Below are 23,677 nucleotides of genomic sequence, written 5' to 3'. Positions count from 1 at the left end.
TCAGTAGCCAGCAGGCTGTAAAGAAGATAGGAGAGGGTGTAGCACGCTAAGAGTTGGCGCCATTTCCCTAGTTTCTCTTTCACACACACAAAAAAAAAAAAAAAAAAAAAAAAAAAAAAAAAAAAAAAAAAAAAAAAAAAAAAAAAAAAAAACTTGGTAATAAGTTATTGCCATTGTAATCCCTCTCCTGCAATAAGTACACATTGGATTGTCATGATTTTTGCAGATATTCTTGAGGAATGATGGTTCTACAAACACCCAGGGAGGATTTGCCATATTGTGAACAGCTTTTTGTTAATGATTTTTTCCTCCTTTAAAAAAAATTCAACATTTTTTTTTATGGAATCTACTGACATTATCACTAAACTGTCCTGGTTCGTTAATAATCTAGCCTTTATCTTTCATCTGAGGTTAACTAGAGCATTGTACATCTTCAGAATTTAGTAGAACACAAGTCCTAGGACCCATGAAATTGTGCATAATTTATTTTTTCTACCTAACTTGAAAGCTAACAGTCAAAACAAACACAGCCTGTATGTTTTTTTTATGCTGCTTAATCCACTGTCAAAATCTCATTGAAATTGGACAAAAAAAAAATATTGGTGATTTCACTTGCCCCTCAGAGAGATTTGTGCAATGTGGACTAAAGTGTATTCATTTGTGGAGGAACATCACCCTGAGAAAGCTGTTGCAATCTGTGATGGCGACTTTTACAATGACAAAGCCATGTCCTATTTTAGGCAAATCTTAGAGAGATGCCAGAAACAGATCTCTCTGGACAGATATCTTGTGACAGGGGTCCAGTGACTCAAGCTGGTCCTAGTGGCATTAAAAAACAAAGGAGGGAAGTGACCCTAGATAAGGACTTGGTACCTAGAGTCCTTATGGAGGGGGATTCCCTTTCCAAAGAATAACCTCTTCCCTCTCCCCTCCTCAGTCTTCCATCCATCAACAACGGCCATCAATAAAGGTAAGTGTCATGTTGAATTTTCATTCTTTTGTGCATGTAAATCCATCTTTAAGGTAAAAATTTTTTTTTGTTAATACTTCTGGGTGTCTGGAATGGATTAATTGGATTTACATTATATTTCTTAAGGAGAAAATGGTTTCAGTTTTCGCCGACGTCCATTTTCCAAGGGTTCACTGTATTTTCTTCAAACTATATAAGAATCACGTTACACAGTATATAAAAACATGCAATGTTTATATGCGATGTATGTTTAATAATAATCACTTTTGGGCACATTAAATGTCTTATTTTTGGTTAATATAGACATTTTCATTAATCCATCTATGATATTTTCTTCAAAATTACATAAGGGAGGGAGGGTGTAGGGTAAACATTATCTTTTCTCTGATTCATTGTTAGAGAAAAACTGAATATGGTGTCTGGTCCAGTCACCGCCTTTCAAAAGCATTTGTTTACAATTCTCGGCAAGAATTATTCATTACTTCTCCCTTTGTTTATGATGGCATCTAAAGGTAGTTGTTGGAAACGATTAAACCTAGTGAACATGGTATGTTGATGTAACAATACGGCTGTGTAGTGTAGCCTAGGGGGGATACACAAGTGTACCTACATGTAGTATTTGTAGTCTTCATGTAGGGCGAGAGGCGAGTAGTAATTTGTAGGAATTACCTACATTGAATTCCTACAAATAACTACTACTCACCTCTCGCCCTACATGAAGACTACAAATACTACATGTATTTTAAGGTAATGAGGGGGATTCCCAACTCCCTCCCTCTTCCCCGCCTTCAATACGCCAACAAGAATCTTCAACAAAGGTATGTAATGTTCATTTATTATTAAAATTTGTGCTTTATATTTATTTCTCATTGTTTTGTGTATGTAAAACTAGCTACTCTATAAAATGTATTTTTTTTAATGCTTTTGGGTGTCAAACAGATTAATTGGATTTACATTATTTCGTATGGGAAATGTTATTTCGGTTTTTGGCCATTTAGGATTTAGGAAGATCATCTGGAATGGAATACAGCTGATAACTGAGGGTCCACTGTATTAAGAAAGTTCAAACTCTTGAAGAGCAGTGGGGCGTGTTGTCTGGTGCAGGAGCTGGCGATCATCTGAACAGCAGCTTTTTGTCGAGTTATTAACCCTTTCAGGGTCCGTCCCGTAGATCTACGGCTTCACGTTGAGTGTCCAAACCGTAGATCTACGTCAAAATTCTAGTTCCGTCAAATTTAGCATGAAAGCGCTCACAGGCCTACATGTAAGAGAACGGGTCTGCATGGTGGGTGTGCATCATAAACAAAAAATCTAGGCGCCCGCATAGCACTGTGGGAACGCCGGCTCAGTTACCCTTGTTCACCATGCCTCGTCGCAAGTCAGCTCTCACTCCCCGGAAAATTGGGACTCTCCTCTTCCTATCTGATAGTTCCGACACTGATGGAAGTGGAAATGAAGACGAATTCTACGGCTTTGATCAGTTAGTGACCGAAAAGAATGACCAGGATATCAATAATAATGCAGAAAACCCTGACGATCCTCAACCTTCTACCTCTGGTGTGGGCACTCGTGACTCACGGTCGATTGTTCCTCAATGCAAGAGAAAACTAATATTTTCGCGTGGCCAGGCCTCTGACTTCAGTAATGATGATAGTGACGTGGATTGTGATTTTATTGCGCTCGACGATCATTCGAGTAGTGATAGTGAGGAATCATATTCACCAGTGAAGCGTCGGTATGTTCGCCACCGCATGCGCTCGGGTAGTGTACCCTATGCTGTGCCCAGGGGACGGAGTACATCCCGTGGCCCTACACCAGTTTTAGGTAGTGATAGTGAGGATGATGTGGCTACACTTGGCATGGATAGACCACAGGCATCAGTGGATGATGATAGTGGCACTGCCATGCGTGACTCACCAGCCCAGGGTGGGACCCACGCTGCTGACTCGTCAGTTCAAGGACAAAGCGGAGCGTCAGCCACCAGCCCACCACAACCAGCCTATGATGTCCAGTATCCACCAGCAAACCGTATGTGGGATTGGCAGCAAAATCCCAATTTTGTTCCCAAGCCCCACCACTTTGATGACTCTCAAAGTGGAATTCTACCTACTTGTCCCCTTGAAACCACGGCCAATGAACTGGAATTCTTTGAATTATTCTTTGACCAGCCATCTCATGGACATTTCAATGCTCAATGCATATAATATGTACCAAATAAAGATTGGCAACAGACCACCGTATGGTGAATTTTGTTTGTCTGTTGTCAGACAACTCATAATGAAGTACCAGGTAACAACACCTGCTATACAACAAGGTCCTCGAATTACTCAGGATATACCCAAGCGTTTGAGGAGGGAAGGTGATCATTTCATAATACAACTTCCTTCAACTCAGAAGAAATTTGCTCAGAAGAGATGCATCGTCTGTGCACAAACAAAACGACGGCAACAAAGACGCAAAGACACTCGGTTTATGTGTGAGGAATGTAAGGTGCCTCTGTGCATGGTGCCTTGTTTCAAGGAGTTCCACAAGCTCCAGCAGTTCTAAAACCATGTCCAGTGATTGTAAATATATGATAGAACATTAGTATTATACAAGATTTGACCATGTTTATTGTAATAAACAACAGTGGTAAACAGTAATATGATAATAACTTTAGTGCGGTTATTGTGTTCAATACAGTGAGTTTACATACAGTGGACCCCCGCATACCGTTGGCCTTACATAACGTTAAATCCGCATACCGATACATTTTATCGCTACGATTTTGCCTCGCATACCGCTAAAAAACGCGCTCAACGCTGTTCGTCCGAGACACGTCTAATGTGTGGCCTTAGGGAGCGGTCAGGTGAAACATATCGACTTCTTTATTTTTCAACCGATTACGTTCATTTTTGGTGTACTATTAGAAGCTTATATCAAATATCCTGTGCTGAAGTTTCAATCATATCGGCCAAAAAGGAAATGAAATATGCAAAATTTACGAAAAATTGCATTTGGCAGGGGAGTCCTTCTCAGTGGTACTTGGAAAAGTGGTTTTGACACTTGCTGCTGATAGAACACCTCTAATTCCATCACTGTAAGTGTACCTATTCTAAAATAAACCTTATCTTCATGCTAAAAAAAAATAAGTTTCATAACTTTTTTGACATATTGGAAGATGTCGGTCTTGTTGCCCACATAAATCTAAAAATATTTGGGATAGTTCAGAGAGGTACACTCCACCTTGTAAAGCAATCATTCTCCTATGTTTGTTGTGAAAATCAAGTCAATTCAATCATAAATAAAGATGGATTGCCCCTAAATAGTTAAATAAGTTACTTTCGAGATATAGGCCGAAGCGCGCGGCACCCCAGCTGCCTGCGAAATAATTTTTTTCCCCGAAAAATTCGCTTTATTTTACACTTTTTGTGACCTACGAGTGTTTATTACAGTTAACCATTGTAAATCCGTTTTCTCTCATCACTTGTAAGAGATACGAAACTTCAGGGGATACACCGATAGAAATTTTTCCCTCTTGGGCATCATATTATGCTATATATTATTTTTTACGGTGTGCTTTTTATGTTTATATGCTATTATTATATTGCATTATGTCATAATAGATCAATTGTGATAGATAAATAAGCCTTATAATTGATATTAGCGTGGGTATGGAATATTTATGGAATATTTTGTTGGCTGGAGGTGTCGGCCATTTTGGGTACTATACCCAGGGTACCTGACTGGTTACTTGACCATATTAGCTCCGCCCGCTCGGGCATGATCTCGGACAGTGAATTTGTATTATATTAGACAAAGATATAAGAAAACGATAAAAATAACACGGGGAAAAACGTAAACAAAGCCGAGTCAGCGCTTCTTGCGCAATATGACGCATCAGCACTGTCACCATGCCTGTTATAAATGGCTGTAATTCCTTTTAGAAACATCGTACAAGGATAATAATTATACCAGAGTGTAGCCAGAAAGTTCAGCTATTTTTTGGTAACAATAACTCCATTTTCATATGTTTTCGAATTTTTTTTTGCTCCGCGCGCGTGAACCTGACCGCTCCCTTAGCCAGCCTCACATGTTCCGCCGGTGGCATTGTTTACCAGCCAGCCTCCGCGGTAACATCCAAGCATACAATCGGAACATTTCGTATTATTACAGTGTTTTTGGTGATTTTATCTGCAAAATAAGTGACCATGGGGCCCAAGAAAGCTTCTAGTGCCAACCCTACAGGAATAAGGGTGAGAATTACTATAGAGATGAAGAAAGAGATCATTAATAAGCATGAAAGTGGAGTGCGTGTCTCCGAGCTGGCCAGGTTGTATAATAAACCCCAGTCAACAATCGCTACTATTGTGGGCAACAAAAAGGCAATCAAGGAAGCTGTTCTTGCCAAAGGTTCAACTGTGTTTTCGAAACAGAGATCACAAGTGATGGAAGATGTTGAGAGACTCTTATTGGTGTGGATAAATGAAAAACAGATAGCAGGAGATTGCATCTCTCAAGTGATCATAAGTGAAAAGGCTAGGAAGTTGCATCAGGATTTAATTAAAAAAAATGCCTGCAACTAGTGATGATGTGAGTGAATTAAGGCCAGCAAAGGTTGGTTTGAGAGATTTAAGAAGCGTAGTGGCATACATAGTGTGATAAGGCATGGTGAGGCTGCCAGTTCGGACCACAAAGCAGCTGAAAAATATGTGCAGGAATTCAAGGAGTACATAGACAGTGAAGGACTGAAACCTGAACAAGTGTTTAATTGTGATGAAACAGGCCTGTTTTGGAAGAAAATGCCAAGCAGGACCTACATTACTCAGGAGGAAAAGGCACTCCCAGGACATAAGCCTATGAAAGACAGGCTTACTGTTGATGTGTTCCAATGCTAGTGGTGATTGCAAAGTGAAGCCTTTATTAGTGTATCACTCAGAAACTCCCAGAGCGTTCAGGCAAAAGAATATCCTCAAGGCTAATTTGTGTGTGCTGTGGAGGGCAAACAGTAAGGCATGGGTCACTAGGGACTTTTTCTATGACTGGTTACACCATGCATTTGCCCCCAATGTGAAAGATTACCTAACTGAAAAGAAATTAGACCTTAAGTGCCTCCTGGTGTCAGACAATGCCCCTGGTCATCCTACAGACGTGGCAGAGCGACTTTATTGGGACATGAGCTTCATTAAGGTGAAGTTTTTGCCTCCTAATACCACTCCTCTCCTGCAGCCCATGGACCAGCAGGTTATTGCAAACTTCAAAAAACTGTATACAAAAGCTCTGTTTGAAAGGCGCTTTGTAGTGACCTCAGAAACTCGACTGACTAAGAGAGTTTTGGAGAGATCACTTTAATATCCTCAATTGTGTAAACCTTATAGGTAAGGCTTGGGAGGAAGTGACTAAGAGGACCTTGAACTCTGCTTGGAAGAAACTGTGGCCAGAATGTGTAGACCAAAGGGATTTTGAAGGATTTGAGACTAACCCTGAGAGGAGTATGCCAGTTGAGGAATCAATTGTGGCATTGGGGAAGTCCTTGGGGTTGGAGGTTAGTGGGGAGGATGTGGAAGAGTTGGTGGAGGAGGACAATGAAGAACTAACCACTGATGAGCTGCTAGATCAACTTCAACAGCAAGAGGCCAGACCTGAGGAAACTGGTTCGGAGGAGGGGAGAGAGAAATTGAAGAAGTTGCCTACTACAAAGATTAAGGAAAGTGCAATGTGGCTGAAAGTGCAAACCTTTATGGATGAAAATCACCCTCACACAGCTATTGCAAGCCGTGCTGGTGACTATTACACTGACAATGTTGTGAAACACTTTAGGGAAGTCATAAAGGAACGAGAGGTACAGGCCACTATGGACAGATATGTTGTGCGACAAAAGTCCAGTGACTCTGAAGCTGGTCCTAGTGGCATTAAAAGAAGGGAAGTAACCCCAGAAAAGGACTTGACACCTCAAGTCTTAATGGAAGGGGATTCCCCTTCTAAACACTAAGACTCTCTCCTCCTCCCATCCCATCAATCATCACCAGATCTTCAATAAAAGTAAGTGTCATGTAATTGTGCATGCCTTTTTCAGTTTGTGTTTATTAAAATTAATATTTCATGTGGTAAAAATGTTTTTTTTTCATACTTTGGGGTGTCTTGCACGGATTAATTTGATTTCCATTATTTCTTATGGGGAAAATTCATCCGCAGAACGATAATTTCGCATAACAATGAGCTCTCATGAACGGATTAATATCGTTATGCGGGGGTCCACTGTATATACATTATATACAGTATTGGTCTCTCAGGCCCCAAATGTTAGTAGGAATAGAAAAAAATTGAAAAAGAAAAGAAAACTATAAAAACCACAAAATAATGTAATGCGCGTATGTAGAATTCGTCGATGTTGCCGCCACCACATCATTTTTGACAAACTTCTTGGCACTGTATCTCGGTAAGTACTGATCAGAATTTTTTTTTTTTGTCTTATTACCTTCACAAAACTATGCTCTTTAATTCTGTAAGAAAAAATAATTTTTTTGTTTTTTTCAAAATTTCTTGGACACTGGAGCACCACTTCAGATTTTGGCCTTGGACCCTGAAGGGGTTAATGGTGTAAGGCGATTGGTCATAGTAGATCCCCAAGAGCAAATATCATAGGTGAAGGAAGGGTACATTAGAGTGTGGTATAGTATAATTTTTGTGCACAATTTGAAGAATTTAGGGAAAAACTATCATTAATTAATTTTGCACTAAATCAAAATTTGCACTATTTCAACTCGCTACTCAAGACCTGGCCACATTTCTCTTTACCATTCAGTATTTCAAGACATTTCCATGGAAATTTTTTTCGAGTCTTAAGGCAGCCGATTTTACTGTTTCAGTCAAATTTGCTTTAATTTTTCTTGGCCTATTAACCAACCTCACCAGCACTATACTGTACTTCATTCTGTATATTTTTTTTTCTTGCAATCTTTCTCATCCACTACATTAAAATATCTCTTCACCCATTCAATATCACCCTTAAGCCTTTGACTGTCGCAAGCCCCTTTCTGAAACTGTCATTCTATGTCGCAAAATGTTTGAAAAAAAAAAAAAAAAAATTTTATCAAATGATAGAGAATCCTTTCCCGATGCAAATGACACTAAAATTAAAAAATTTGATCGAAAACTTACAGAATTACGCTCCCGTGAAGTTAGCGATCTCGGCGATATATACATATCGGCAATTTCGCTGACTTTAGAGCCCTATTTTCGGCCAATTCCATTGTTCCAGTCGACCAAACTCATAGCAATTTATCTAGAACTCCATTTTTTCTATCAACTGAGTACAAGAAACTGCCCATTTACCAATTTTAACTACCCAATAAAGTGGTCAGAATCTGGCAATTTGGCCAATTTTACACAAATTAAAAAAGATGCCAATTTCAAAATAGGGTCCAGAATAAACAATGCAGACATTCTTGGCACTAAAATAACATCCTCTGTTCATTAGTCACATCTCCAGGCCCCTCTTATATTACTCTTGCTTTCTATTTTGATTTTTTATTCACACAAAAAATAGAAGATTTACTGTTATGCAGACTACTGCAATATTGTAAAAATGGTATAAATAACATCAGTGCACTAGTGAAAAAATATTAGACTTCCCAGTTGACGTGTATTGGACGTGTGGTGTGATTTGTTTACTTTTGAACATTGGTAAAAATCGAACATTTCCACTACTTTGAGCTCAATTTCAAGGTCGTTTTTGTTGTGAAACTAATCAAAATCACCACTATTTGTTTTCCAATCTATCAAATGACACCATGAAAACGAGAATACAACAATAAATACATACTATACGAAAATACACCTCAAAGTTGTCATTATAATTCAAAAAGTCAGAATTTTTTTTCTCATTATGCATTGCATGCTGCAGGATTTTTTTTTATACAGTGCACACTGACCACACAGACCCATTCTCTCACATGTGGGCCTACCAGCTTTCTCCTGTTTGATCTGAAGCCACTAGAATTGTTGAGTATATATACGTCTGAAACGCTGGCTCGTAAGACGTATATACATGGTCGAAACAGTCAAAGGGTTAATGATAAAAAGACCTAACCCTCTAAACCTGTGAGGGATCATACGGAAACGAGGGAATGGGAGGCAATATGGTTTGGACCCAGGTAATGGAGGGTAGCTCCAATTCCTTGGATCAAATATATTTCACTAGCATTAACCCTTTCAGGTTCGAGAGGCCCTCTCCTAAAACTTCTCAGGGTTGAAAATTTTTCGGGAAAAAAAAAAAAATTATTTTGTCTAATGAAATGATAGAGAATCTTTTCCTGATCATAATGACACCAAAAGTATGAAATTTGATGGAAAACTTACAGAATTATGCTCGTGCGAAGTTAGCAGTCTTGCCGATGTTTACGCATCAGCGATTCCGCCCACTTTGAGCCCTACTTTTGGCCAATTCCTGTTTACTAATCAACAAAAATCATATTTATTTTGCTACAACTTCATTTTTTCTATCGAATGAGTACAAGAAACCACCCATTTACCAATTTCAACTACCCAATAGTGGTCAGAAATTGGCAATTTTGCCAATTTCACACAAATTTCAGAAGATGCCAATTTCAAAATAGGGTCCAGAATAAACAAGAAAGACATTCCTGGCATTAAAATAACAAGTTCTCTGTTCGTTAGTCATGTCCCCAGGCCCCTCTTATATTTCTTTTGCTTTCCACTTCGAATTTTTATTCTTACAAAAAAAATAGAAGACTTACTGTTATGCAGACTACTGCATTAGTGTAGAAATGGTATAAATAATATCAGCGCACTTGTGAAAGAATATTAGACTCGCTAGTTGACATGTACTGGAAGCTTGACACAATTTGTTTACTTTTGACCTTCGGTAAAAATCGAAAATTTCTGTTACTTTGAGCTCAATTTCAAGGTTCTTTTCATTGTGAAATCAGTCAAAATCATCTCAATTTCTGTAATACTTCTTCCATTCTATAAATTGAGACCAGGAAAACTAGAATACGTACAACCATAAATACCATGCGAAAATACAGTGCAAAGTCGCTGTTCTAATCCAAAAACACGGTCAAAGATTTTTTTTTTCTCATTACGCACACTGACCACATAGACCCATTCTTTCATGTGTAGGCCTACCAGCATTCTCTCGCTAGATTTGAAGGCGCTAGAATTTAGGTGTACTAGTACGTCAATAATCCTGGCGAGTAAGCCATACTAGTACGTCGAAAACCCTGAAAGGGTTAAGGCACCCTCTATTGACTGTAAAGGTAACACTCACAGAAAGAAAAAGTCACTGACTCACCTGCAAACAATGGAAGGCTAACCCTGGGCCTGTATAAAGCTTCTTTTGACAATTGCCGCACTTGAAGTGTCTGGCTCGCTGATGTAGTATTAAAACCCTTTCATCGTCGAAGTCACGGGTGCAGTACCTAGGATAGCATGTAAGCAAGTTTATTTTGGTACAACTGCACAATTTTTGGATGTACACAATTGCCTTGCAAAATAACATGCACACAATTGCCTTGCGAAACACATGAATTACCTCGGATAAACAAAAAAAAAAGTCAAACAAAATGACTTGCTATAAATGATGCGGATGGGTCTATGAAAGATGAGGTGAATCATAGAATTGATGAGGGGAAAAGAGTGAGTGGTGCACTTAGGAGTCTGTGGAGACAAAGAACTTTGTCCTTGGAGGCAAAGAGGGGAATGTATGAGAGTATAGTTTTACCAACGCTCTTATATGGGTGTGAAGCATGGGTGATGAATGTTGCAGCGAGGAGAAGGCTGGAGGCAGTGGAGTTGTCATGTCTGAGGGCAATGTGTGGTGTGAATATAATGCAGAGAATTCGTAGTTTGGAAGTTAGGAGGAGGTGCGGGATTACCAAAACTGTTGTCCAGAGGGCTGAGGAAGGGTTGCTGAGGTGGTTCGGACATGTACAGAGAATGGAGCGAAACAGAGTGACTTCAAGAGTGTATCAGTCTGTAGTGGAAGGAAGGCGGGGTAGGGGTCGGCCTAGGAAAGGTTGGAGGGAGGGGGTAAAGGAGGTTTTGTGTGCGAGGGGCTTGGACTTCCAGCAGGCATGCGTGAGCGTGTTTGATAGGAGTGAATGGAGACAAATGGTTTTTAATACTTGACGTGCTGTTGGAGTGTGAGCAAAGTAACATTTATGAAGGGGTTCAGGGAATCCGGCAGGCCGGACTCGAGTCCTGGAGATGGGAAGTAGAGTGCCTGCACTCTGAAGGAGGGGTGTTAATGCTGCAGTTTAAAAACTGTAGTGTAAAGCACCCTTCTGCCAAGAGAGTGATGGAGTGAATGATGGTGAAAGTTTTTCTTTTTCGGGCCACCCTGCCTTGGTGGGAATCGGCCAGTGATAAAAAAAAAAAAAAAAAAAAATGAAAACTAAATACCATACTGTATTTTACACATTACGTACATGGCTGAGTGTAAGGTTATTTAGGCACAGGTAAACAAGTACAGTTATCATACATAGTGCAAGTTACCTAGGATAACCCAAAAAAGTTAGACAAAGCAACTTATTTCCATTGGGGTTATAAGAGTGTGATGAGAGATATATGATGTGAGCTCAAGTTATTTCCATAACCAGAATTGGTTATTTAAAATACCGAGGCTCCTTTCGAGTGCTAAACACATTAAAAAAAATGCACACAAACACCACACATACTGATACATACATGTGTACAGTACTACCTTAAACATTGTGTTAATGTGCAATATCTTGTGTTAATGCCTAATATCTTACAAATTGTGTAAATGTACAAACTTACCTTACACAATAATTTAAATATTATGTTAATGTATACAGTAGAACCTCAGTTGTCAACCACATTACTTGTTGAACAAATCGATTTTCAAATGAGAAAAATGTCCTGGTTTTCATATGTTCTCTTGGTCATCAACGAACAATGCGAACAGCTCAGGTCACATGCTCACAGAATGGACAAGGAGTCAACAGCATGGGTCTTTGTTGTTGTGAGATGAGCCACAATGGGTCCAAAGAGATGAAAGCGAAAAGAAAAGAAGTAAAATGCAAGGGGAGTTCTGGAAGGATCATTTCAATATCCTCACCTGCTTGAGGCTGACAGACAAAGCCTGGGGGAGTGTGTCTTCCTGGACCATGCAGTCAGCATGGAAGAAATTGTGGCCTGACTTTGTAGCAGCCAGGGATTTTGAAGACTTTGAAGATGAGCCTGAGCTGGTAGAGGATATTGTGACCCTGGGGAAGACCTTGAGCCTAGAGGTGACTGAAGATGATGCAGAGGAGTTGGCAGGAGAATAGAACAGAACTCACCACAGAACAGCTTGCAGGCCTTCTGAATGAGCAGCAACAGACTGCAGCAGAGGAGCTGTCATCAGAGGAAGCGGGAAGGGATAATGTGCCCTCCGTACTTGTAAAGGAATGTGTGATAAATGGCGTGCTTTCAGCATTTTATGGAGAGGGAACATGGACACAGGGGTCATCCCCCCCCCCACACACACACTAAAAACATATATAGCCCCACTCCACTGACAAATAGAACACAAAGAGTAATAGTAAACAGAGTAAAGTCCAAGGCAGCCACGGTAAAAAACTTAGTTCCACAAGGCACAGTACTTGATCCCATTCTACTCATCCTCATTTCTGACAGAGATGTAAGCCATTGCTCCGTGTCTTCCTTTGCGAACGACACCCAGATTACCATGGCAGTGACCTCCATTGAAGACACCGAGGGAGACTCCAAGCGAACATCAACCAAATCTTCGAATGGGCCACTCAAAACAATATGAAGTTCAACGAGGAGAAATTTCAACTATTTAGACATGGAAAACTCGAAATTAAAAATGTGTCAGGGTATACGACAAATTCTAACCACACAATAGAGCGGAAAAGTAATGTGAAGGACCTGGGAGTGATAATGTTAGAGGATCTCGCCTTCAAAGCCCACAACAATGTACCTACCTCATCTGCTAGAAATGATAGGATGGATAATGAGAACTTTCAAGACTAGGGATGCCAAGCCCATGACGATTCTCTTCAAATCGCTTGTGCTCTCTAGGCTGGAATACTGCTGTACAGTAAAGGCCCCCTTCACGGCTGGCAACATTGCAGACCTGGAGTGTACAAAGAACTTTCACGGCACACACAAGTACGATAAGGCACCTAAATTACTGGGAACAGTTGAAGGTCCTTGATCTGTATTCCCTGGAATGCAGGCGAGAGAGATGCGTGATAATACACACTGGGAAGGTCCTGGAGGGATTGGCACCAAACCTACACACGAAAATCACTCCACTCCCTATGAAAGCAAAAGACTCAGCAGGAGATGCAACACTCCCTTGGTGAAAAGCAGGGGCGCCACGAGTACATTGAGAGAGAACACAACGAGTGTCCGGGGCCCCTGACTGTTCAATTGCCTCCCAGCATACATAAGAGGGATTACCAACAGACCCCTGGCTGTCTTCAAGAAGGCGCTGGACAGGTACCTAAAGTCAGTACCTGACCAACCGGGCTGTGGTTTGTACGTCAGCTTGCATGCAACCAGCAGTAACAGCCTGGCTGATCAGACCCAGATCCACCACAAGGCCTGGTCTCAGGCCTGGCCGCAGGGGCGTTGACCCCCCGAAACCCTCTCCATGTAAACTCCAGGCAAGTGCAGGAGTTTGCTGAAAAATAGCATCCAGACAAAGCAGTGGCCATCAGTCTCTCTAACATGTACAATGACAGTGTAATGTCTCAATTCTGACAAGTGTTAAAACGGAGCCTGAAACCAAACATCACTGGACAAGTTTTTAGCGAGACAAAGAACCAGTGAGCCAGAACAAGGTATTAGTGGTGAAAAGAGTCAAAGAGAAACAACACGAGGACAGTTGCCTGACATATTAAATGGGGACTCTCCTTCCAAGCAGTAACATACCCCCTCCTCTCCTCTACCTTCTGCTTCCAGTATGCCATTAGCTCTCCTAACAGGAAAGGGGCAGTTAAATTTCATTTATTGTATAGTATTTCAGTTAAAGGTTTCTATTAGTAATCATTTTTAGTTTTATGTGGTAGTACATTTTAATAAATTATTATATTGTCATATTGGGTCTAGATTATTATTATTATAATCAAGGGGGAAGCGCTAAACCCGTAGGATTATACAGCGCCCAGGGGGGGATGTGGAAGGCATTCAGGCTTAATTCGGGGAACTGGAGCACAGATTCAATTCCCTAAATCAAGAGCCCCTCACCAACATCAAGGAACCTTCCATGAGGGGTATTGGGTCTAGAATGGATTAATTCTATTTATGTTATTCTTTAGGGGAAAAATCGTTTAGGTTGTCGAATCGACGTCTGGAACAAATTAAGTTCGACAACCAAGGTTCCACTGTAATCCTAATAATAAACCTAATAACAATAATAGGGTCAGCCAGCCTTGGTGGGAAATGGCCGATGCGTTAAATATAATAATAATCTTAACATCTACGTGTACAAGGTATACAGGCCTAGCTGATATCACTGACATACTGCTATATATAAAGCCCCTTATTATGCAGAGCATTTTGGGCAAAGTCAATTTTGTCCACAACTCCCTCCAGGTAAACTCCAGGTAAGGCTGTAACCCACACCAGTCTACTAACACCCAGGTACCTATTTTAGTGCTAGGTGAACATGGACACCAGGTGTCTTAAGGAAACACATCCTAATATTTCCACCTGTACTGGGGATCGACCCCGGGACCTCGGTGTGTGAACTAAGTGTGCTACCACCGTTGTATTAGTGTAAACGTATAATACCATCTTAAACATTGTTACTGAAGAATACTATCTTAAACATTGTGATAATGAAAAATATTTATACTGAACAATGTATTAATGTTTTACAGTATACTATATCAATTAATGTCTATAGTTATAATATTGTATTCAGGGGAAGCACTAAAGCCGTATGGGATGCACAAGGATAGAAACTGTTGGTATTATTATTATTATTATTATAATCAAGGGGGAAGCGCTAAACCCGGAGGATTATACAGGAAACTGTTGGTAGTTATCCTGAATATTTTAAATCTTGAGGAAGCACTAAGCCCGTAGGGATCACACAGCACATGGAGGGAATGAAAGACAATGGGGGTCGTGGGGAGGTCAAGATAAGGTTAGATACATCCAATGCCTTGGATCAGGTGCCTACCTTGAAGTTATCGTAAAAAAAATTCACTTATAATGATCGACCAAAAAGGCTACATTCATGGGGGAGGCGCTAAACCTACATGGGCCATATAGGAGGTAATAAAGTTCAGATCCGAGGAAATGGAGGAGTAGATCAAGTTCCCGGGATCAAGAGCCCCCCCTTGAAGTCAGCGTAAATAAATCTGAACGTTATCTTACGCTATCGATCGACCCAAGAGATCACATTCATGGAGGGGAGGCGCTAAACCTGCACGGGCCACAACACTCCCACGGAATGGGAGGTAACAAACTTCAGATCCGAGGAAATGGAGAAGGGGTAAATCAAGTTCCCGGGATCAAGAGCCCCCTCCCCTAACAAGCATCAAGACACCGCCAGTAATCCCCCCCCCCCCATCATAACCAGCGCCATAATTCAAGCACTTATATAACCCTCCCCATAACTCCCCCATGACCCACACCACCATGAACTCACCAACACACCCATGGCTTGGTCTGTGGCTTCTTCCTGCGTCCCATAATGGTGAAAAATGGTGTTGAGAGCGAGGAGGGAGGTGAGTGAGGCTGAGTGAACAACTACCAGCCGCCGCAAGATGGCGACACCCAACATTAAACCACCGCCATATTTAAACAAGTATTTCAACCATTGACCGGTTTTAAGTTATTATTTGTAAATAAACTTGTCCAGTGGGTTCAGCTATGGGTGGGGGAGATGTTTTAACACTCATATGGGTGGTGGAGATGGTTTAACACTCAAATGGGTGGTTATGGATGGTTTAACGCTCACATGAGTATAGGGGATGGTTTAACACTTACATGAGTGGTGGGGATGGTTTAACACTCACATGAGTGGTGGGGATGGTTTAACACTCACATGAGTGTTGGGGATGGTTTAACACTCACGTGAGTGTTGGGGATGGTTTAACACTCACATGAGTGTTGGGGATGGTTTAACACTCACATGAGTGTTGGGGATGGTTTAACACTCACGTGAGTGTTGGGGATGGTTTAACACTCACATGAGTGTTGGGGATGGTTTAACACTCACGTGAGTGTTGGGGATGGTTTAACACTCACGTGAGTGTTGGGGATGGTTTAACACTCACATGAGTGTTGGGGATGGTTTAACACTCACGTGAGTGTTGGGGATGGTTTAACACTCACATGAGTGTTGGGGATGGTTTAACACTCACGTGAGTGTTGGGGATGGTTTAACACTCACATGAGTGTTGGGGATGGTTTAACACTCACATGAGTGTTGGGGATGGTTTAACACTCACATGAGTGTTGGGGATGGTTTAACACTCACATGAGTGTTGGGCATGGTTTAACACTCACGTGAGTGTTGGGGATGGTTTAACACTCACATGAGTGTTGGGGATGGTTTAACACTCACGTGAGTGTTGGGGATGGTTTAACACTCACATGAGTGTTGGGGATGGTTTAACACTCACGTGAGTGTTGGGGATGGTTTAACATTCACGTGAGTGTTGGGGATGGTTTAACACTCACGTGAGTGTTGGGGATGGTTTAACACTCACATGAGTGTTGGGGATGGTTTAACACTCACATGAGTGTTGGGGATGGTTTAACACTCACATGAGTGTTGGGGATGGTTTAACACTCACATGAGTGTTGGGGATGGTTTAACACTCACATGAGTGTTGGGGATGGTTTAACACTCACATGAGTGTTGGGGATGGTTTAACACTCACATGAGTGTTGGGGATGGTTTAACACTCACATGAGTGTTGGGGATGGTTTAACACTCACGTGAGTGTTGGGGATGGTTTAACACTCACATGAGTGTTGGGGATGGTTTAACACTCACGTGAGTGTTGGGGATGGTTTAACACTCACATGAGTGTTGGGGATGGTTTAACACTCACATGAGTGTTGGGGATGGTTTAACACTCACATGAGTGTTGGGGATGGTTTAACACTCACATGAGTGTTGGGGATGGTTTAACACTCACATGAGTGTTGGGGATGGTTTAACACTCACGTGAGTGTTGGGGATGGTTTAACACTCACATGAGTGTTGGGGATGGTTTAACACTCACATGAGTGTTGGGGATGGTTTAACACTCACATGAGTGTTGGGGATGGTTTAACACTCACATGAGTGTTGGGGATGGTTTAACACTCACATGAGTGTTGGGGATGGTTTAACACTCACGTGAGTGTTGGGGATGGTTTAACACTCACGTGAGTGTTGGGGATGGTTTAACACTCACATGGGTGGTATACGGTGGTTTAACACATAGTTAACAGTGTAGTACTGGTACTAAATTACCAGTACCACACTACCAGTACAACACTACCAGTACTACACTACCAGTACAACACTACCAGTACAACACTACCAGTACAACACTACCAGTACAACACTACCAGTACTACACTACCAGTACAACACTACCAGTACAACACTACCAGTACAACACTACCAGTACAACACTACCAGTACAACACTACCAGTACTACACTACCAGTACACTACCAGTACTACACTCCCAGTACACTACCAGTACTACACTCCCAGTACACTACCAGTACTACACTCCCAGTACACTACCAGTACTACACTACCAGTACACTACCAGTACTACACTACCAGTACACTACCAGTACTACACTCCCAGTACACTACCAGTACTACACTACCAGTACTACACTCCCAGTACACTACCAGTACTACACTCCCAGTACACTACCAGCACTACACTACCAGTACACTACCAGTACTACACTCCCAGTACACTACCAGCACTACACTCCCAGTACACTACCAGTACTACACTCCCAGTACACTACCAGTACTACACTCCCAGTACACTACCAGTACTACACTCCCAGTACACTACCAGTACTACACTCCCAGTACACTACCAGTACTACACTCCCAGTACACTACCAGTACTACACTACCAGTACACTACACTACCAGCACACAACACTACCAGTACTACACTCCCAGTACACTACCAGTACTACACTACCAGTACACTACCAGTACTACACTCCCAGTACACTACCAGTACTACACTCCCAGTACACTACCAGTACTACACTCCCAGTACACTACCAGTACTACACTCCCAGTACACTACCAGTACTACACTCCCAGTACACTACCAGTACTACACTCCCAGTACACTACCAGTACTACACTCCCAGTACACTACCAGTACTACACTCCCAGTACACTACCAGTACTACCAGTACACTACACTACCAGTACACTACCAGTACTACACTCCCAGTACACTACCAGTACTACACTCCCAGTACACTACCAGTACTACAGTACACTACCAGTACACTACCAGTACTACACTCCCAGTACACTACCAGTACTACACTACACCAGTACACTACCAGTACTACACTCCCAGTACACTACCAGTACTACACTCCCAGTACACTACCAGTACTACACTCCCAGTACACTACACAGTACACTACACTACACCCCAGTACACTACCAGTACTACACTCCCAGTACACTACCAGTACTACACTCCCAGTACACTACTAGTGCTACACTTCCATTACTTTACTAGTACTACACTCCCAGTACTTTACTAGTACTACACTCCCAGTACTTTACTAGTACTACACTCCCAGTACTTTACTAGTACTACACTACCAGTACTTTACTAGTACTACACTCCCAGTACTTTACTAGTACTACACTACCAGTACTTTACTAGTACTACACTACCAGTACTTTACTAGTACTACACTCCCAGTACTTTACTAGTACTACACTCCCAGTACACTACCAGTACTACACTCCCAGTACACTACCAGTACTACACTCCCAGTACACTACCAGTACTACACTCCCAGTACACTACCAGTACTACACTCCCAGTACACTACCAGTACTACACTCCCAGTACACTAGGAGTACTACACTCCCAGTACACTACCAGTACTACACTCCCAGTACACTACCAGTACTACACTCCCAGTACACTACCAGTACTACACTCCCAGTACACTACCAGTACTACACTCCCAGTACACTACCAGTACTACACTCCCAGTACACTACCAGTACTACACTCCCAGTACACTACCAGTACTACACTCCCAGTACACTACCAGTACTACACTACCAGTACACTACCAGTACTACACTCCCAGTACACTACCAGTACTACACTCCCAGTACACTACCAGTACTACACTCCCAGTACACTACCAGTACTACACTCCCAGTACTACACTCCCAGTACACTACCAGTACTACACTCCCAGTACACTACCAGTACTACACTCCCAGTACACTACCAGTACTACACTCCCAGTACACTACCAGTACTACACTCCCAGTACACTACCAGTACTACACTACCAGTACTACACTCCCAGTACACTACCAGCACTACACTACCAGTACACTACCAGTACTACACTACCAGTACTACACTACCAGTACACTACCAGTACTACACTCCCAGTACACTACCAGTACTACACTCCCAGTACACTACCAGTACTACACTCCCAGTACACTACCAGTACTACACTCCCAGTACACTACCAGTACTACACTCCCAGTACACTACCAGTACTACACTCCCAGTACACTACCAGCACTACCAGTACTACACTCCCAGTACACTACCAGTACTACACTACCAGTACTACACTCCCAGTACACTACCAGTGCTACACTCCCAGTACACTACCAGTACTACACTCCCAGTACACTTCCGGTACTACTCTCCCAGTACACTACCAGTACTACACTCCCAGTACACTACCAGTACTACACTCCCAGTTCATTACTAGCACTACACTCCCAGTACATTACTAGCACTACACTCCCAGTTCATTACTAGCACTACACTCCCAGTACATTGCTGGCACTACACTCCCAGTACATTGCTGGCACTACACTCCCAGTACATTGCTGGCACTACAGTCCCAGTACACTACCAGTACTACACAGTACTACACTACACCAGTACACTACCAGTACTACCAGTACTACACTACACCAGTACACTACCAGTACTACCAGTACTACACTACACCAGTACACTACTACCAGTACACTACTACACTCCCAGTACACTACCAGTACTACACTCCCAGTACACTACACTACACCAGTACACTACCAGTACTACACTCCCAGTACACTACCAGTACTACACTCCCAGTACACTACCAGTACTACACTCCCAGTACACTACCAGTACTACACTCCCAGTACACTACCAGTACTACACTCCCAGTACACTACCAGTACTACACTCCCAGTACACTCCCAGTACACTCCCAGTACACTCCCAGTACACTCCCAGTACACTCCCAGTACACTCCCAGTACACTCCCAGTACACTCCCAGTACACTCCCAGTACACTCCCAGTACACTCCCAGTACTACACTAGTACACTAGGAGTACAACACTCCCAGTACACTACCAGTACTACACTCCCAGTACACTACCAGTACTACACTCCCAGTACACTACCAGTACTACACTCCCATTACACTACCAGTACTACACTCCCAGTACACTACCAGTACACTCCCACACTACCAGCACTACACTCCCAGTACACTACCAGTACTACACTCCCAGTACACTACCAGTACTACACTCCCAGTACACTACCAGTACTACACTCCCAGTACACTACCAGTACTACACTCCCAGTACACTACCAGTAGTACACTCCCAGTACACTATCAGTACTACACTCCCAGTACACTACCAGTACTACACTCCCAGTAAACTACCAGCACTACACTCCCAGTACACTACCAGTACTACACTCCCAGTACACTACCAGCACTACACTCCAAGTACACTACCAGTACTACACTCCCAGTACACTACCAGTACTACACTCCCTGTAAACTACCAGTACTACACTCCCAGTACACTACCAGTACTACACTACACCAGTACACTACCAGTACTCCCAGTACACTACCAGTACTACACTCCCAGTACACTACCAGTACACTCCCAGTACACTACCAGTACACTACACTCCCAGTACTACACTACACCAGTACACTACCACTCCCAGCACTACACTCCCAGTACACTACCAGTACTACACTCCCAGTACACTACCAGTACTACACTCCCAGTACACTACCAGTACTACACTCCCAGTACACTACCAGCACTACACTCCCAGTACACTACCAGTACTACACTCCCAGTACACTACCAGTACTACACTCCCAGTACACTACCAGTACTACACTCCCAGTACACTACCAGTACTACACTCCCAGTACACTACCAGTACTACACTCCCAGTACACTACCAGTACTACACTCCCAGTACACTACCAGTACTACACTCCCACTACCAGTACACTACCAGTACACTACACTACCAGTACTAGTACACTACCAGTACTACACTCCCAGTACACTACCAGTACTACACTCCCAGTACACTACCAGTACTACACTCCCAGTACACTACCAGTACTACACTCCCAGTACACTACCAGTACTACACTCCCAGTACACTACCAGCACTACACTACCAGTACACTACTAGTATTACACTCCCAGTACACTACCAGCACTACACTACCAGTACTACCAGTCCCAGTACACTACCAGTACTACACTCCCAGTACACTACCAGTACTACACTCCCAGTACACTACCAGTACTACACTCCCAGTACACTACCAGTACTACACTCCCAGTACACTACCAGTACTACACTCCCAGTACACTACCAGTACTACACTACCAGTACACTACCAGTACTACACTCCCAGTTCACTACCAGTACTACACTCCCAGTACACTACCAGCACTACACTACCAGTACACTACCAGTACTTTACTAGTACTACACTCCCAGTACTTTACTAGTGCTACACTACCAGTACTTTACTAGTACTACACTACCAGTACTACACTCCCAGTACACTACCAGTACTACACTCCCAGTACAACTACACAGTACACTACAGTACACTACCAGTACTACACTCCCAGTACACTACCAGTACACTAGGAGTACAACACTCCCAGTACACTACCAGCACTACACTCCCAGTACACTACCAGTACTACACTCCCAGTACACTACCAGTACTACACTCCCAGTACACTACCAGTACTACACTCCCAGTACACTACACACTCCCAGTACACTACCAGTACTACACTCCCAGTACACTACCAGTACTACACTCCCAGTACACTACCAGTACTACACTCCCAGTACACTACCAGTACTACACTCCCAGTACACTATCAGTACTACACTCCCAGTACACTACCAGTACACACTCCCAGTACACTACCAGTACTACACTCCCAGTACACTACCAGTACTACACTCAGTACACTACCAGTACTACACTCCCAGTACACTACCAGTACTACACTCCCAGTACACTACCAGTACTACACTCCCGGTACACTTAGTACTACACTCAGTACACTTACACTTAGTACTACACTCAGTACACTACCAGTACACTACCAGTACTACACTTCCAGTACTTTACTAGTACTACACTCCCAGTACTTTACTAGTACTACACTCCCAGTACTTTACTAGTACTTCACTCCCAATACTTTACTAGTACTACACTTCCAGTACTTTACTAGTACTTCACTCCCAGTACACTACCAGTACACACTACCAGTACTACACTCCCCAGTACACTACCAGTACTACACTACCAGTACACTACACTACCTCCCAGTACACTACCAGTACTACACTCCTACCAGTAGTACACTACCAGTACTACACTCCCAGTACACTACCAGTACTACACTCCCAGTACACTACCAGTACTACACTCCCAGTACACTACCAGTACTACACTCCCAGTACACTACCAGTACTACACTCCCAGTACACTACCAGTACTACACTCCCAGTACACTACCAGTACTACACTCCCAGTACACTACCAGCACTACACTCCCAGTACACTACCAGTACTACACTAGCAGTACACTACCCACTCCCAGTACACTACCAGTACTACACTCCCAGTACACTACCAGTACTACACTCCCAGTACACTACCAGTACTACACTCCCAGTACACTACCAGTACTACACTCCCAGTACACTACCAGTACTACACTCCCAGTACACTACCAGTACTACACTCCCAGTACACTACCAGTACTACACTCCCAGTACACTACCAGTACTACACTCCCAGTACACTACCAGTACTACACTCCCAGTACACTACCAGTACTACACTCCCAGTACACTACCAGTACTACACTCCCAGTACACTACCAGTACTACACTCCCAGTACACTACTACCAGTACTACACTCCCAGTACACTCACTCCCAGTACACTACCAGTACTACACTCCCAGTACAAGGTATATAGCATCGACACAATGCCTAACCCTTCTAGGGTAGGGTAGGTGCCTGAGCCCGAGCCTTTAGCTCATAAAACTGTCATTCCCATTTGCTCCCTTGGGGAGGGGGATGGCAGACCAGAGAGGCCTAGCTTGTGCCTAGGCCTGGGGACAGTTGGTCCCAAAGATGAGGAGGTACT

At 42.7% G+C, this 23,677-nt stretch overlaps 1 protein-coding gene across 3 annotated transcripts in view; it reads right to left on the bottom strand.

Annotated features, from left to right (window-relative positions):
- The window catches only part of LOC128697698 (uncharacterized), an 80,709-nt gene extending 64,956 nt beyond the window's left edge, over positions 1–15,753 (bottom strand). For all 3 annotated transcript variants that reach the window (XM_070099745.1, XM_070099746.1, XM_070099747.1), the window contains exons 1-2: positions 15,606–15,753; positions 10,266–10,392 (exon numbers count right to left, since the gene is read on the bottom strand). In XM_070099745.1, the coding sequence (XP_069955846.1) occupies positions 10,266–10,392; positions 15,606–15,649 (171 nt within the window). In that variant the 5' untranslated portion in view covers positions 15,650–15,753. The remainder of the gene's footprint in view (positions 1–10,265; positions 10,393–15,605) is intronic.
- Positions 15,754–23,677: the final 7,924 nt, after the last annotated feature.

The sequence above is a fragment of the Cherax quadricarinatus genome, chromosome 68, assembly GCF_038502225.1.
Source record: "Cherax quadricarinatus isolate ZL_2023a chromosome 68, ASM3850222v1, whole genome shotgun sequence".
NCBI classification, from domain to species: Eukaryota; Metazoa; Arthropoda; class Malacostraca; order Decapoda; family Parastacidae; genus Cherax; species Cherax quadricarinatus.
Note: the sequence above shows the minus strand (reverse complement) of the source record. Positions and strands in the feature narration are given on the sequence as shown.